Source organism: Drosophila biarmipes, chromosome 2R (assembly GCF_025231255.1).
Source record: "Drosophila biarmipes strain raj3 chromosome 2R, RU_DBia_V1.1, whole genome shotgun sequence".
Classification (NCBI taxonomy): Eukaryota; Metazoa; Arthropoda; class Insecta; order Diptera; family Drosophilidae; genus Drosophila; species Drosophila biarmipes.
Genome location: NC_066615.1, coordinates 8,844,394 through 8,857,556, shown reverse-complemented (window position 1 = coordinate 8,857,556; position 13,163 = coordinate 8,844,394). Strand labels below are relative to the sequence as shown.

At 49.8% G+C, this 13,163-nt stretch overlaps 2 protein-coding genes across 6 annotated transcripts; one reads left to right on the top strand and one right to left on the bottom strand.

The window, feature by feature from the left end:
• Positions 1-10,628, bottom strand: LOC108026646 (serine/threonine-protein kinase 10). 5 transcript variants are annotated; one of them, XM_017097672.3, is made up of 13 exons: positions 9,547-10,482; positions 8,933-9,374; positions 8,663-8,861; positions 8,293-8,603; positions 8,085-8,225; positions 7,003-7,078; positions 6,576-6,937; positions 4,275-6,515; positions 4,107-4,213; positions 3,917-4,049; positions 2,184-3,167; positions 1,297-1,383; positions 1-1,083 (listed from the first exon to the last, which is right to left on the bottom strand). In XM_017097672.3, the coding sequence occupies exons 2-13, from the start codon at positions 9,254-9,256 to the stop codon at positions 934-936; spliced, it is 5,115 nt and encodes a 1,704-aa protein (XP_016953161.3). In that variant the 5' UTR covers positions 9,257-9,374; positions 9,547-10,482; the 3' UTR covers positions 1-933. The 5 variants fall into 5 exon arrangements, 4 of the variants coding, with proteins under 4 accessions (XP_016953161.3, XP_050743072.1, XP_050743073.1 ...); XM_050887115.1 differs by lacking the exon at positions 2,184-3,167 and having other exon boundaries at positions 1,357-1,383; positions 9,547-10,474; XR_007763917.1 differs by having other exon boundaries at positions 972-1,083; positions 1,357-3,167; positions 9,547-10,481.
• A 299-nt stretch (positions 10,629-10,927) lies between these two features.
• On the top strand, positions 10,928-12,611 carry LOC108026828 (26S proteasome non-ATPase regulatory subunit 7). Its single transcript, XM_017097999.3, has 3 exons — positions 10,928-10,999; positions 11,066-11,434; positions 11,502-12,611. The coding sequence occupies exons 2-3, from the start codon at positions 11,260-11,262 to the stop codon at positions 12,341-12,343; spliced, it is 1,017 nt and encodes a 338-aa protein (XP_016953488.1). The 5' UTR covers positions 10,928-10,999; positions 11,066-11,259; the 3' UTR covers positions 12,344-12,611.
• Positions 12,612-13,163: the final 552 nt, after the last annotated feature.

Below are 13,163 nucleotides of genomic sequence, written 5' to 3'. Positions count from 1 at the left end.
TTGTAATTTTTCTATTCTTTTTAATATTTTTTTGTTGAATATTCTTTTTGTTTAATTTTAAATATAATATATATATATATTTATATAAAATATATAAGCATAAACTTGTACAAATATAAATATCTTTTATCGTTACCCGACGGCCTCTCATTATCCATCTGCATATCTACGTTCGTCTGCAACTCGAAACTCGAGCGCTTACACAATTTGTCTCTTGGAATCCCAACATCTTACAGACTTCTCCTGTTGCCACATATTAACTTTTGCTAAACTTTCCCGCAGATGTGTCTCTCTGTCGCTAAGTGTGTGTTTGTTAGTTGCATAGTTAAGATACAAATATTTATAGATATATTTACAATAGCAATAAGGTCAACAAAAAAGATTTGTTTGGCGTACGTATGTTTGTCCTTCTGTTTACGGGAGTGTGTGTGTTGTGTTAAACATAGATAAATATTAAGTAAATTTAGTTCTGCTCTTGACGGTTCGTGGACATGTAAGATAGGTATATGTATATACATGAGGACATGTATACTCGTAGATATGGTATTTAACGCATTGGATTTTCGACAGATCGATAGACATGTACAATAATAGTAATAGAACAATAGGCTAACATACACTGAAATGTGATAAAATTAAACTTAAGCATACGTTTTTACGACACAAAAAACTTAGGCTTGACCCGACGCGCTGCTTGGCTTACAAGTCGACTTACATTCATACAAGTCCATCTAAAGTATATACTCTCTATATATAAGCAAAGGCAGAGGCAGAGGCGCTCAATCTCTGGCGGAAGCCTTAATGGATGGCTGACAATTGTTTTGTTACGTTCTGCAAAGCTGTCATAGCTGCTGCCGCTGCAGTTCCTTTGTTCGCCGGTTCGACAGGCTGGCCTTCCGTCCCGTCCGGCATCATGTTCTTGGCCCCCAGCACTCAGCCCTCGGAATACGAACTCAGGCTGCTGCGCGTCGAGCCGGTGAAGTGATCTCGCTGCAGGGTGTCCGAGGGCATGGACACAATCAGGGCTCCGCCGTACAGGGTCTCCATTTCGTCCAGCTGCTGGGCGAAGGTCTCCTCCAGGCGCTGGTTCAATAGATCGGATTTACATTAGTAACTCAGAGAACAAGGGTGCATTTTACTGTGCAACAACATTCAATCTATTTCACAATGTCAAGTTAGAGAGAAGAAAAAAGGAGTGGGAGGAAAGTTTAGCTAGATAGCGCATGCATTAGTAGAACATTTAGAGCTGAGGAACTATACATAGAATACTCAGTGCCTTCCGGAACCATCAGATACCGGGCATCGAACCGTATCGTACAGTTGGGAAGCACACTGGGGATAGATCAAAGGACTAACCTCTTGTTGCAGCCGCTGCTGTAGTTGCTTTACACATAACGAGAAGAGGAGAGCCGGCAAGAAAAGTTTTTGGATACAGATTTTTGGTTTGGTTTGGTTTTTGTTTGGTTTTCGATAGCAGCGCGTTGTTGTTTGCATATTTGCATGTGTTTATGTGTAAGAGTGGGTGTGTACAGTGAAGCATCATGAAATTTGCGATATGATAATATTTATTTGTATGTTTATAGGAATGTTAAGAGTAAGATATGGCTACACAAATGCTTGGCATGTTGCTAACTGGAATGTTGATTGTATTCTTTATTATTCTCTTTGTTTTCATTTTTGTTTATCTAAGTACTTCGATAATACTGCTTAAATGGAATGCATTTGGAGGCGGAGGGCTGATCCAAGTCAAGAAAATACTTTAGCATTAAAAATAGGCAAACAAGTAATTCACTTTTCGTTCAAAAAATAGCATTTCATCGTTCAACAAACATAATCAACTTTTGGCAAGACAGAATGTATGGCAATTCCCGATGCAGACCGGTTAATGGGTGAGAAAAGCTTTACAAATTCGGTTAGCAGGCTGAAGTGCTTGGGGGCAAGGGTTTGAGACTACGAGGGATGTGCAGTTGGCCAGCACCAAAGCGAGGGATGAAAAGCGGGTTGATTTGGTGTCAGTAGGTGTGAGTACAGGTTGGATTGACTGGTTAGTATTTAGACGCTGCGGTGCATGCGGGGAACTGGCTGCTGAAACGTGGCAAGTGCTGATCGCTGTGATCCTTCTGCATCGGCGCCTTCTAAATGGCCGAGGAGTCCTCCTCGCAGCTATGCTGCCGCTGATTGACCCTCGGCAATCTGTACTTGGCCGCATACAGATCGTAGTAGAAGTCTTCGGAGGAGGCGGCCGAGTCCGCCGACGCCACGCTTCCGTTGAGGCGACTGTGTCCGGGCTTTACGGACGACCTCAGCTGCGGCTGCACTTCGTCCAGCAGTGCGGCTGCCTTGCGCCCGGAGTCGAAAACCAGGTCTGCATCACTGGCGAACCGCGTGGACAGCTCGTTTATGTTGTACATCGACTGGGCACTGCTCAGCGAGGATCTGCCGCTGCTCCGGCTGGCCAGGGAGGGTCGCTTGATCGCAAACGACGTGGTGTGCAGCAGACGCTGCGTGTGGGCCGTTAGCACGGGTCCCTCGTGAATGCGCAACTCGACGTTGTTGGCCTCGGCTGCTGCCTTGGCATCCAAGCGGCTGAATCGGTTGGTGACCAAGCCCAGCTCATCTGGAGTTTTGGGCGACGCACTGCCCCCCCTAAAGGTGCTCATGGCTGGCTTGTCATTTACATCCTCCGCACTGTTCAGTGGCGGAGTGGAGGTCACCACCTTGACCAGCTCGTTTTGCGGGAGCTGTGTGATCAGGCGCAGTTGGTTCTGTGCCGGTAGCGTGGTGACGCTGGCCCGCTTCATCTGTTCGCTCAGCAAATGCTCCTCGTCCTCCTCCAGCACCAGATCGCTGATCATCTGCGATCGCTGTTGTTTGTGCATAATGGGAGTACTGGGCACGCTTTGGCTAAGATCTGGAGCCGATCCACGGAAGTTGGACAGCCGGCTGCCGCTGCCGCCCATCATCAGGAGCGAGGAGCGGGAGCGGGGCATGTGCTGGGGATCGATGAAGACGTTGCGGGGCAGTATGCGCGAGGTTCGCTCGTTGTAGATGTTGCGCAGGCGCACGGGCAGCTCCACCTCCTGGTCCTCGAACTCCTCCCTGTTGGCCACCAGTCCAAAACGCTTCTCATGCTGATCGATGGCTAGCTTGATCAGTCGGTTCAGCTCCTATGCTCGTTTTGATTTGGTTGTTAAACACATGCATGACCAAATCCGTTGATCGGTTGGTTGATTTTTTGGTTAGTAGTTGGGAAGCACAGCGGTAAGCATTTTTATATATTTTGTTTAATTTTTATCAGTTATCGGTTTCGGTTTTTTTTTTTGGTTTAGTTTTGTAGGTAGTAGTAGATACAGTAGGCCACCAAAGTGAATGCATTTGCGTGGGTGTAAAGAGAGAGAAAAAGTTGAAAAAATAATTGGATTAAGTTCAGCCTTGGCTCAGTCAAGTTGCAGCGGCTTAAAGATGAGCTGTGGGTTCGTCAGTCATTGTCCCAGTTACTGTATCAGCTGCAGTCGCGCCTCAAATTCGAAATAGATTAGCTAACCGATGATTCATTGTTTCTATTTTTTTTTACCCCACAAGAAAATGAGTCAGAAGCCTATTGAATGACGAATCAATTGGGTAAAGACAATTAAACTACCAAACATTTGTACCGTGTATGGCTCATCTCTAAACCGCACAACTTTGAAGGAACTGGTTGGGATGGGTTTCGTTTTAGGGGAAATAGGGGAGCACAAGACACCATAGTTCACCATAAACCAATCAATATACAATAAGTTTCATTACCAACTTATATCAAACGAGTTGATCTACTTTGTACATTTAAAAGAACACATAACACCAACGAAATAAGGCGGAGAGCGTTTGGCTGAGAGAGCTCTTGGACGGATCTCGATTGGGGATGGGGCATACACACCTGTTTGCGGGGCACCAACTGTTCGCGCCACTCGCGCAGCTCCCCCTTTAGTCGCTCATCGATCTCCGATAGCTTGGATTGCTCGTGCTCCACCAGAGCCCTTCGCTTCTCGTTCTGAAGTTGCTCCAGCTCCCTGTAATGGGTATACAATAAGTACCGGCTAAAGAGTAGCTTCAGACAGATCACTCACTTAATGGCGCTTTCGCGTGTGGCCCTTAGCTCCTCCAACTGCTTTTGATGCTTAACCTCGAATCGTCGCTCCTCTTGCATGTAGCGCTTCTTCTCCTGCTCCTGGAACTGCAATTAAAAAGGAGATAAGTTCAAGTCCCTCTTTTGTTATACCACAATTCATTCCTACCTTCTTCAATCGATCGCGTTCTATTTCCGGATCTAGGTTTGTGGAAATACGTAGGGATTCTCGGAACATAAGGTCTCGTGCCTTGCGCTCTGCTCGGATTCGCTTGGGTAGCGCTCTCTTCTCCATCGTTTGCTTCTTGACCATGTCCTCCTCCTTGCGCTGCAGCATGCGTTTCACCTGATCAAGCTCCTTCTCGTGCCGAATGATCATCTGGTGGCGTTGCATGAAGCAGAGTTCCTTTACATGCCGCTTCGAAAGCTGATGGCGTTCGTGCAGCTGCTTCTCCTCCAACTCCCAGAGAAGTGCTTCCCGCGTTCTCATCGCGTTCTGCTTCTGCTGCAGGAAGTTGCGGTTGATGGTGGCCAGATGGTCACGATGCTTCTCGCTAAGTCGTCTTAACAGAAGTTCATGCCTCTCCTTCAAGGAATCGAGGAAGGCGCGCTCCTTCTCCTCGTGATCCAGTTCCATGGCCGAGCGGCGCTGCTTGAACTCGTCCTTGCGTTTGTCCTTGGGGAATAGGTCCACCTCCTGCTTAAGCAGTCGGATCTCTTGCTTGAGGTTCTCGCGGAAGATCTTCAGCTCCTGCTCTTGCTCGGAGCGAATGCGCTTTGATGAGGAGCGCAGCTCGTTCTCCTGCGTCTGCTCTGTCTTTTCTACTAGTTGCTTGTGCTGGCGCGCCAACATATCCATGTCCGCCTCGTAGGTCTTTTCCAGCGATGATCGCTCCTGCTCAAAGCGTCGATCCTGCTGCTCCTTCGCCTGCTGTTCCTTTAGGTACAGTTCGGTCTGCTGTTTCTTTTCCTGCTTCTGCAGCATCTTCAGTTCGCGCAGCTCCTGCTTGCGGAAGTCGTGGTCATCGTAGATTCGTCCGTTCTCATCGTCACCGTAGATCACCCGACTTGTGGTGGTGGTCATCTGCACGCCATCGATCTCGAATTTGCGGGTGCGCTTGCGTGTCTTCTTGCGCAGATTGCGCAGCTCAATCTCCTCCTTGGTGAGGCCTTGCGCATTGACTCCCTTGACCACGGGCGGTACCCTCGCCTTAGGCCGAATCACTACCTCCTCCTCCTCGTCGATGGTCTCATGATTAAGGTGATTCGTCACCGACGGAGGCGGTGGAGGCATTAGCACAGCCGCTGGAGGCTGCTGCTTGTTATTGTGATCCGTCTCGTGCCGGCTGTCTTGACTAGTGTTGGTGCCAATGCTGTCCACGTCGGATCCGCCGCTGCCGCCAACCAGCACCTCGATGCCCCGGCGTCCGCGCACCGAGCCATTCTCGCTCAGCGAGCTGTCGGGCGATCGCTTATCGTGCTTAAATCTGTTGACAATGATGTTCACATCCTCGGGCACAATGCCGACTCCGTTGGGCTGGCGCTTGCCCAGCTCATTGCTGCTATCCTTCACCTTGACCACCTCATCGCCCACGGTAACCACTGACACGTGGCTCGTGTCCATCAGATGGTCGCTGTGGTCGTGACTGTGACTGCCTGACGCTGTGTTATAAGCGGAGTCATCATCCGCGTAGGAGGGACTCACAATCAACACCTCACTTTCGTCCAGCTTGCGTGCGTGAACGGTGGAAGCATTTTGCGGCTGCGGCGGAGGAGCAGGAACTATTCCCGCTGGCTCATTAACAGCCAATATCATTGAGGATTGCTTGTGGGGCGGCGTACTGGCATCGCCCAAGCTGTCGTCCAGCGAGGGGAAGTCGTCGTCCGTCGAGGACTCGTGCAGGTGAGTGCTCTTATTCAGATCGTTGGACACGATGATCACCTCGTTCTGCGGCGGAACCACCGAGTTGTCGATGATCACCGGCGGATGGGTGCTGGTCACCACAGTAATCTGACTCACCGACTCCAAACTGTTCGGCAGCACCAAGTGCTGCGCTTGTGTTGGTGGCAGCGGTTGATGATGCTGCGGTGTGGGTGGATCGCTGTTTATGGTGATCAGGGAAGTACTCGAACTGAGGACAGCGTTGGAAACACTGCCCGAGGAGCTGGAGGAGGCCACCGATTGCACGGACACAATGGAGGATGCTGTGGGCGAGGGCGGCTGCGGCTTTGGCTCCGATGCCTCTTGGCCAATGGCCACCTCAATGGCTGTGGTGACCGGGGATGCGGGTTCGGGCGTGGCCAGCTTTTTGGGAGATGTCTGGGAATCGCTGGAAGGCGGCTTGGCATTAACAAGGCCCAATGGAGACGGTGGGGGCGGGGCTTTTCCCTTTTCCTTTTTGACAAAGTGCTGGAGAAGAAGCAACATTAAAATCAATTTGTATGATATAACCAAACGAGTGGTTCTTACCTTCTTGTCGGACTCGGTTTTTTCGGCTGCTTCTGCAACAGCTGCCACATCTTCGGGTTTCTTTTGCAGCACGGCCGCTGTGGTTTGGGCTGGTGGTGTAGGTGGCTGCTGGACTTGCGGTGGTGGCGTTGTTTGGGACGACGGCGGCGCTGGAGCAGGCACTTTGGTATGCGGCGGCTGCTGGGCTGCCGCTTCAGCATTGTCATCCTTTGTGTGGTTTGGTCTGTCCGGAGTGGTGGCTTTAGTTGTGGTTGTAGCTGCTGCTGCTGCTGCTGCAGTTGCCGCTGCTGCGATTGGTAAACTGCTACTTGGTTGGGACTGCTCTTTGGCATCCCGCAAAATGGATGTAGGTGTACCTGGAACTGCAAAGGGAGTACACACTATGAGCGGGCGATTTAAAAGGGCACATTTCAGCTTGGGTTCTTACGTTTGTCAATGTCTTGGCTCTGCAGCGAAGCAGAGTCATCGTCCAGGTCGAGCTGGAGCGCCGAGTTGCGGGGTTCCTATGGAAGATTACAAATAACTCATTAGCATAACGATGATTAATCCAATTCCTAAAGTGCCGTTGTTTAGCTAGCGGAGCTACTTGACTTCTTTAGTTTAGCAACTCAAACTACAAACTTCTAACTACTTTCGGCGTGCCGAATTTGCATACTATCGTTACAAAATAACTCTGCAGTGAGTAATTCTTATTTATAAACTCCTAAACAACCCTAAAAGAATTTGTTTACATCCGACGCTGAGCACTAAGCGCATTGTTGGCGAATTCCATCTGTTATTGCTCCATAAACAATATCTATGCCTTGAGGTAAGGAGCTTATAGATAGTGAAACTGACACGTTTGTCAGCTATGTGCTGGTCAGACTGATTAGTAATTTAAAACCCTGTGTGATTGAAAGTGTGCTTGCTATAATTACCACAACCGATAGCAAGGGCTTACGGAAAGAACCAGGCACATAAACAAACACAAAAAGAACGCAGAATGCCTCCGGCGGAGCAGCTAAGTGATAAACGGCATTTGGCAATGCTGATAAAATAAGTAAACTTTTGGAGGTCGGTGCCTGGGATGCAGTGCCGGATGGTAGGGGCGGGTGCGGGTGCCAGGAACGGACGGAGCACGGACTGGTTGCTGTAGAACGACTTACCAACCCTCTGATAGAGCGAGCGCCGCTTCACTTGGCGTTTAAGCTTCTATATCAATTATTTCCAAGTAACCACATACAAATGATAAGGGCAAACATTGCGACATTTTGGCAGAACAAAACGGAACGGAACGTAACACAAACGCAAGGCAAAAAGAATAGTCGAGAATAAACCAAGATAAAAGTATAAAAATAATGAATCGCGTGGTGCGATTTTGGTTGGGTTTTGAGGCGGCAGCGTGTAAGAGAGAAGAAAGAGCAGTTGGAGAGGTGAGAGAACGTAGAGATTATCATCACGTCTAGCAGTTGGACTACGTGGGTGCAGTGCAGGGCACAAGGACTTCGGGGGCTTCAACGGCACACTCACCTCGGTCTCATCGTCCACCACCTCCTCCACGACCTCGGCCTTGTACTCGAGCAGCAGATCCTTAATGGGCTTCGAGTCCAAATTCCGGTTGATGAAGCCATGCTGCATCAGCACATCCGTCGTGGGCCTAACCTGGGGATCCTGTAGGACAACAATTTTGTTTCCAGTTAGAGAGTGAAGCAACTTAATGGCCAATAGAGCCGCAAACCTTGACTAAGGACTTCTTGAGGAAGTCGTTGAACTCCTTGCTCCACCTAGATGGCTGCTCCAGCTTGGGCGGCTCGCTCTTTTGGATCTTGAGCAGGACTCGCATGGGCGACATCTCGCTGTTGGGCGGCTCCATCTGGGCCAGCTCGATGAGCGTGATGCCCAGTGACCAGATGTCCACTTTGTGATCGTACGGGTTGTCCCGGAACGTTTCGCAGAGCACCAGCTCCGGGGCCATCCAGTACGGAGTGCCGATGAAGGTGTCGTGCTTTTGCATGGTGTGCTTGTTCTTGGCCGAAACACCAAAGTCCGCTGGAAACGTGAGATTATCACTAAATGATGATGGAATGCGGGGTGTTTTGGAGACCTACCCAACTTAACGCCACCTTCCATGGTGAGCAGCACGTTTCCTGCCTTCAAATCGCGATGGATGACTTTGTTGCGGTGCAGGAAGGTGAGACCCTCGGTCATGTGTTTGCAAACGTAGGCAATCTGCGGCTCAGTCAGGGGCTTCTCCAGCTCCACCATGATGCTGTCCAGGGCTCCGCCGTCGCAGTACTCGATGAGCATCTGTGGGCCGAGGGGATTTCCCAGGGATCACTCAAGTTTCCGTTAAAATAAGCAGCTCCTTTGGTACTCACCCACAGCTTGTCGTCGAGGGAGAAGGCCTCATACAGCTCCACTACGTTAGGGTGCTTGATCTCCGAGAGGATGTCGATCTCGACCATGTGATCGCTGAGGTTCTCCTCGTCCTCCAGCTGGCACATCTTGGCGGCGGCGTAGCGCTTGTGCTCCTTGTGCTGGGCCTTGTAGACCTTGCCGAAGGCCCCGTCGCCCAGTTCCCCCACCATTTCCCAGAACTCCTCCGGGTCCGTGTCCATCTTGATGTTGTTGTACAGGCGCTTCTTCTTGGCCTCACCCCCGCCGAGGTGGAAGACCTTCTTCAGGTTGGTGATAAAAGACATGTTGGCTGCTCGTAGATTTCCCCTGGTGACGACGAGACGATGATTTCTTGGGTCGAGTGAGTCTACATAGTGAGCTCCTGGGCGAGAGTCCAAGCAGGCAAACTAGATTTGGAGAAAGCTGCGGACATTGGCAAGCGTTTATTGATTGGACAGACAGACAGGCGGGCAGGTGTATTCACGACTTGGCAGGGTTTCAAGCCTCGATCCGAGTCTGGGCAGGCCAAGAACATATAGAACACTGGGAGTATCGAAGAATATAGCCCAGTTTTCGTGGTCTGAACTAGACTCACCTGCTTCGCAGCACTCTCTCCCCAGATTCCTTCTCTTTTCTTAGCGAAATAGGCCAAAAAGCGGGGATTGTGGGCTTGGTTCTGGCCCCGTCTTTAGCGCTTCTTTGTTCTGTATGTTTTATAATTTAATTAGCAGCTCGCGAGCTCTAATATTTGTAGAAAAAACACGTACGAATGGGAGGAAAATGATTACAAACGAGAAAAAGTCAAAGACGTAGACAAAAGAGCGCAGTGCGCGTGTGTGCGTGCGTGTGCGCCTCGGCTGTCGTGGTGTCTGTGAGCTGGTCTCTGGGCTTAAAAAGCCCCTACCGCCCCCTCTCTGGCCCACAAGCGCCCTGTTAATTTGGCCAAATCTCGGCGAAACTGGGCGATTTGCAAGGTGCAAAGTCAACAATTATGTTGGGGCCCTTCGATTGGTACTAGGCACTTGGCAATTGGTAAACAACACGCGCACGAACCGCGATATTAGCCAAAACCAGCATCTCATTGATGAATCGGTGATTACGGAGCAAATGAAGTCGGCGGCGAATGGGCGTGAAACTTGGAGACGCACGCAATCGGAATGGGAATCGGGAATTACCTCATCCGCGCACACACTCACTTTTCGGTTGGCGGCTTTATCACTCACTGCACTATCGCTATTTCGACGGCTTTTACCGCTCACCGAGGGCCTTAAAACGTATTTTCCTTTCCCCCGAAAATGCTTGGAAATTTCTCTCGCGCAAACGCTTGGTGTTGCCACTGCGCCGCGATTGCACCCTGCTCGGCTGTCTGGCAGCGCTGGCCAAAAATGGCCGTTTAGGTCATCTGTGCAAGAGGAGGGCAGCACTATTTGCCTTCGCCAAGGGCAAAAACAACACTCACATACACGCACACCAGCTCGCAGGCGGGGAAAATAATTAATTTAGTTGGCTGCGGTTAATTACGCTGCCTAATTAGCTGGCCAACAGCTGCTGGGGCCCCACTGACCGTTCTTTTCCGCACTTCCGCTGACCGATTGCGCACTTTCTAACTGTTTGCACGGCGCTTTTCCTCTCATGATACGATTTTCCACAAGCAATGTGTGACCGTTCGCCGCCGAAATACCGCAGAGGCATCTAAGTAGGGGTCCCAGCCCGAATTTCAAATACCCTCTGTTTTTCAAAAACAATTTGTAGGCCAGTCAGATTAAAAGGAATTTTTTATTCAACATTTGATACAAACATTAATGTAAATAAATAAATAATCACAATAACACCTTAATTGGTAACATAAAATGTTATACAAATATGTACTATGTTGTACAAAACAATGTAGTTGTTACTCAGATTCACCATAACCCTCTCCTGGGTGTACGTTCTCTATTCCCCAACGGAAAGAACACAAAATTATACAGCATTCATTTATATTTCAACAGAATTGACGAACGTTCATTTTATTATTTTAAAATCAGGGTGACCAGTTATGGTATGCTGTAAGTATATTTGCTTAGATAGAAACTTAGTATTTTTAGAGCCAGACAGAAAAATACCACCGACAGCTTTGCGGCCACACTGCAAATCGTTTCTGCTTGTCATTTCGGCCTGAGTTTTTTGCCGCAAATTGCAGGTAAATTCGCGAAATACAGGAGTCTCAGGAAGACAAACCCCTCGATAAAAAGAGCAGCCTGGCACCTAGCAAGCGGTGCAGACGTCACAGTAAATTCCGAACCGAAAACCCCCAAAAAGCACAGTCATGCCGTCGGCGGAGGTGAGCGTAAACAAAGTGATAGTGCATCCGTTGGTGTTGCTGTCCGTGGTGGATCACTTCAATCGGATGGGAAAGATCGGCAACCAGAAGCGCGTCGTGGGCGTCCTCCTGGGATGCTGGCGCTCCAAGGGAGTCCTCGATGTGTCCAACAGTTTTGCGGGTTAGTATTGCACCTCAAACTGCCAAAAACATGCCCCATTAACCATGTGGTGCTCCTCTTTAAACAGTGCCTTTCGACGAGGACGACAAGGACAAGTCGGTGTGGTTCTTGGACCACGACTACTTGGAGAACATGTACGGCATGTTCAAGAAGGTGAACGCCAGGGAACGGGTCGTGGGCTGGTATCACACGGGGCCCAAGCTCCACCAGAACGACATTGCCATCAACGAGCTGGTCCGCCGTTACTGTCCCAACTCCGTGCTGGTCATCATCGACGCCAAGCCCAAGGATCTGGGTCTACCCACGGAGGCGTACATATCCGTGGAGGAGGTCCACGACGATGGCTCCCCGACCAGCAAAACTTTCGAGCATGTGCCCAGCGAGATTGGCGCCGAAGAGGCGGAGGAGGTGGGCGTGGAGCATCTGTTGCGCGACATCAAGGACACCACCGTGGGCAGCCTCTCGCAGAAGATCACCAACCAGCTGATGGGTCTAAAGGGACTGAACGCCCAACTGCGCGACATCAAGCAGTATCTGCAGCGCGTCGGCGACAGCAAAATGCCCATCAACCACCAGATTGTCTACCAGCTGCAAGACATCTTCAATCTGCTGCCCGACATCACCAACGACCAGTTCACGGGCACCATGTACGTGAAGACCAACGACCAGATGCTGGTCGTCTACCTGGCCTCCATGGTGCGCTCGATCATTGCCCTGCACAACCTGATCAACAACAAGCTGGCGAACCGCGACGCCGAGGAGGGCAAGAGCGACAGCAAGGAGGCCAAGGAGAAAAACAAGGAGAGCAAGGATAAGGACAACAAGGAGACCAAGGACAAGGACGGCAAGAAGACGGAGGAGAAGGCCGACAAGGGCAAGGACGAAGGCGGCAAGGGTTCGCGCAAATAGGAGCGGAAGAAGAAGCGCAAGCCCCGTCGCAAGCGAAAGAAGCAGGGGCCGCAGGATTAGCCGCTGCTTCTTGTGGCGTCCAGGAACTGGAACAACATCTCCAAATTACCCGGCGAGGGTATGCAGTGGCCTCAGAGAATCAAACATTGCTACCATTCATCGTTCATTGTCCCCATGAAATCAAGCCCACTTTATTATTTCGCCAGCTACGCGTAACTACTAACGGCAAGTTTATGTAATTAAAAATTAAATAATTTAAATACTCCGATTGTTTGCTTGAGGAAATTTATCTCTTTCCTTAGCTCAGCAGCTTGTGCCCTTCTTCACTTCAATGAAAACTGCATTGCTTATTTCGTAAAACCGAAATTATATTTAAAAACAAATTAAGCTCGCCGGAAAAGCAACGTAAATGGCTGTTTTACGATTGCCTTTCCTTTGCGCAGGAGAACTGTCGAGTAATGCATTGTACAGGGCGCTCTCTATCCCAGAGCAGTTATTACTTAGAAAGCATTTTACCAATTTTCACTTGACTTACAGCTGAGCTAGTTAACGCTTACGAACTAAGGCTAGGGTTCCGTTGCTAACACCACCGATGGCTGGACAACTAGAATACTTAGGTTCACTATGTGCTTGCAAAGCCATCAAACTAGATTATGCGTTGAGTTCGTCCCTTTTCGCTGATTATATATTGTGCTCGGGGAGCCCTGCAAAATGGCTGCTTTGCAGAACTCCCTTGTGGCGGATTAGAGGATTCCTTAGACCAGCCACTCGCTGGCCAGCGGGAACTTGAGCGGCTGGCAGCTGCTGAGTCTCAGCGAGC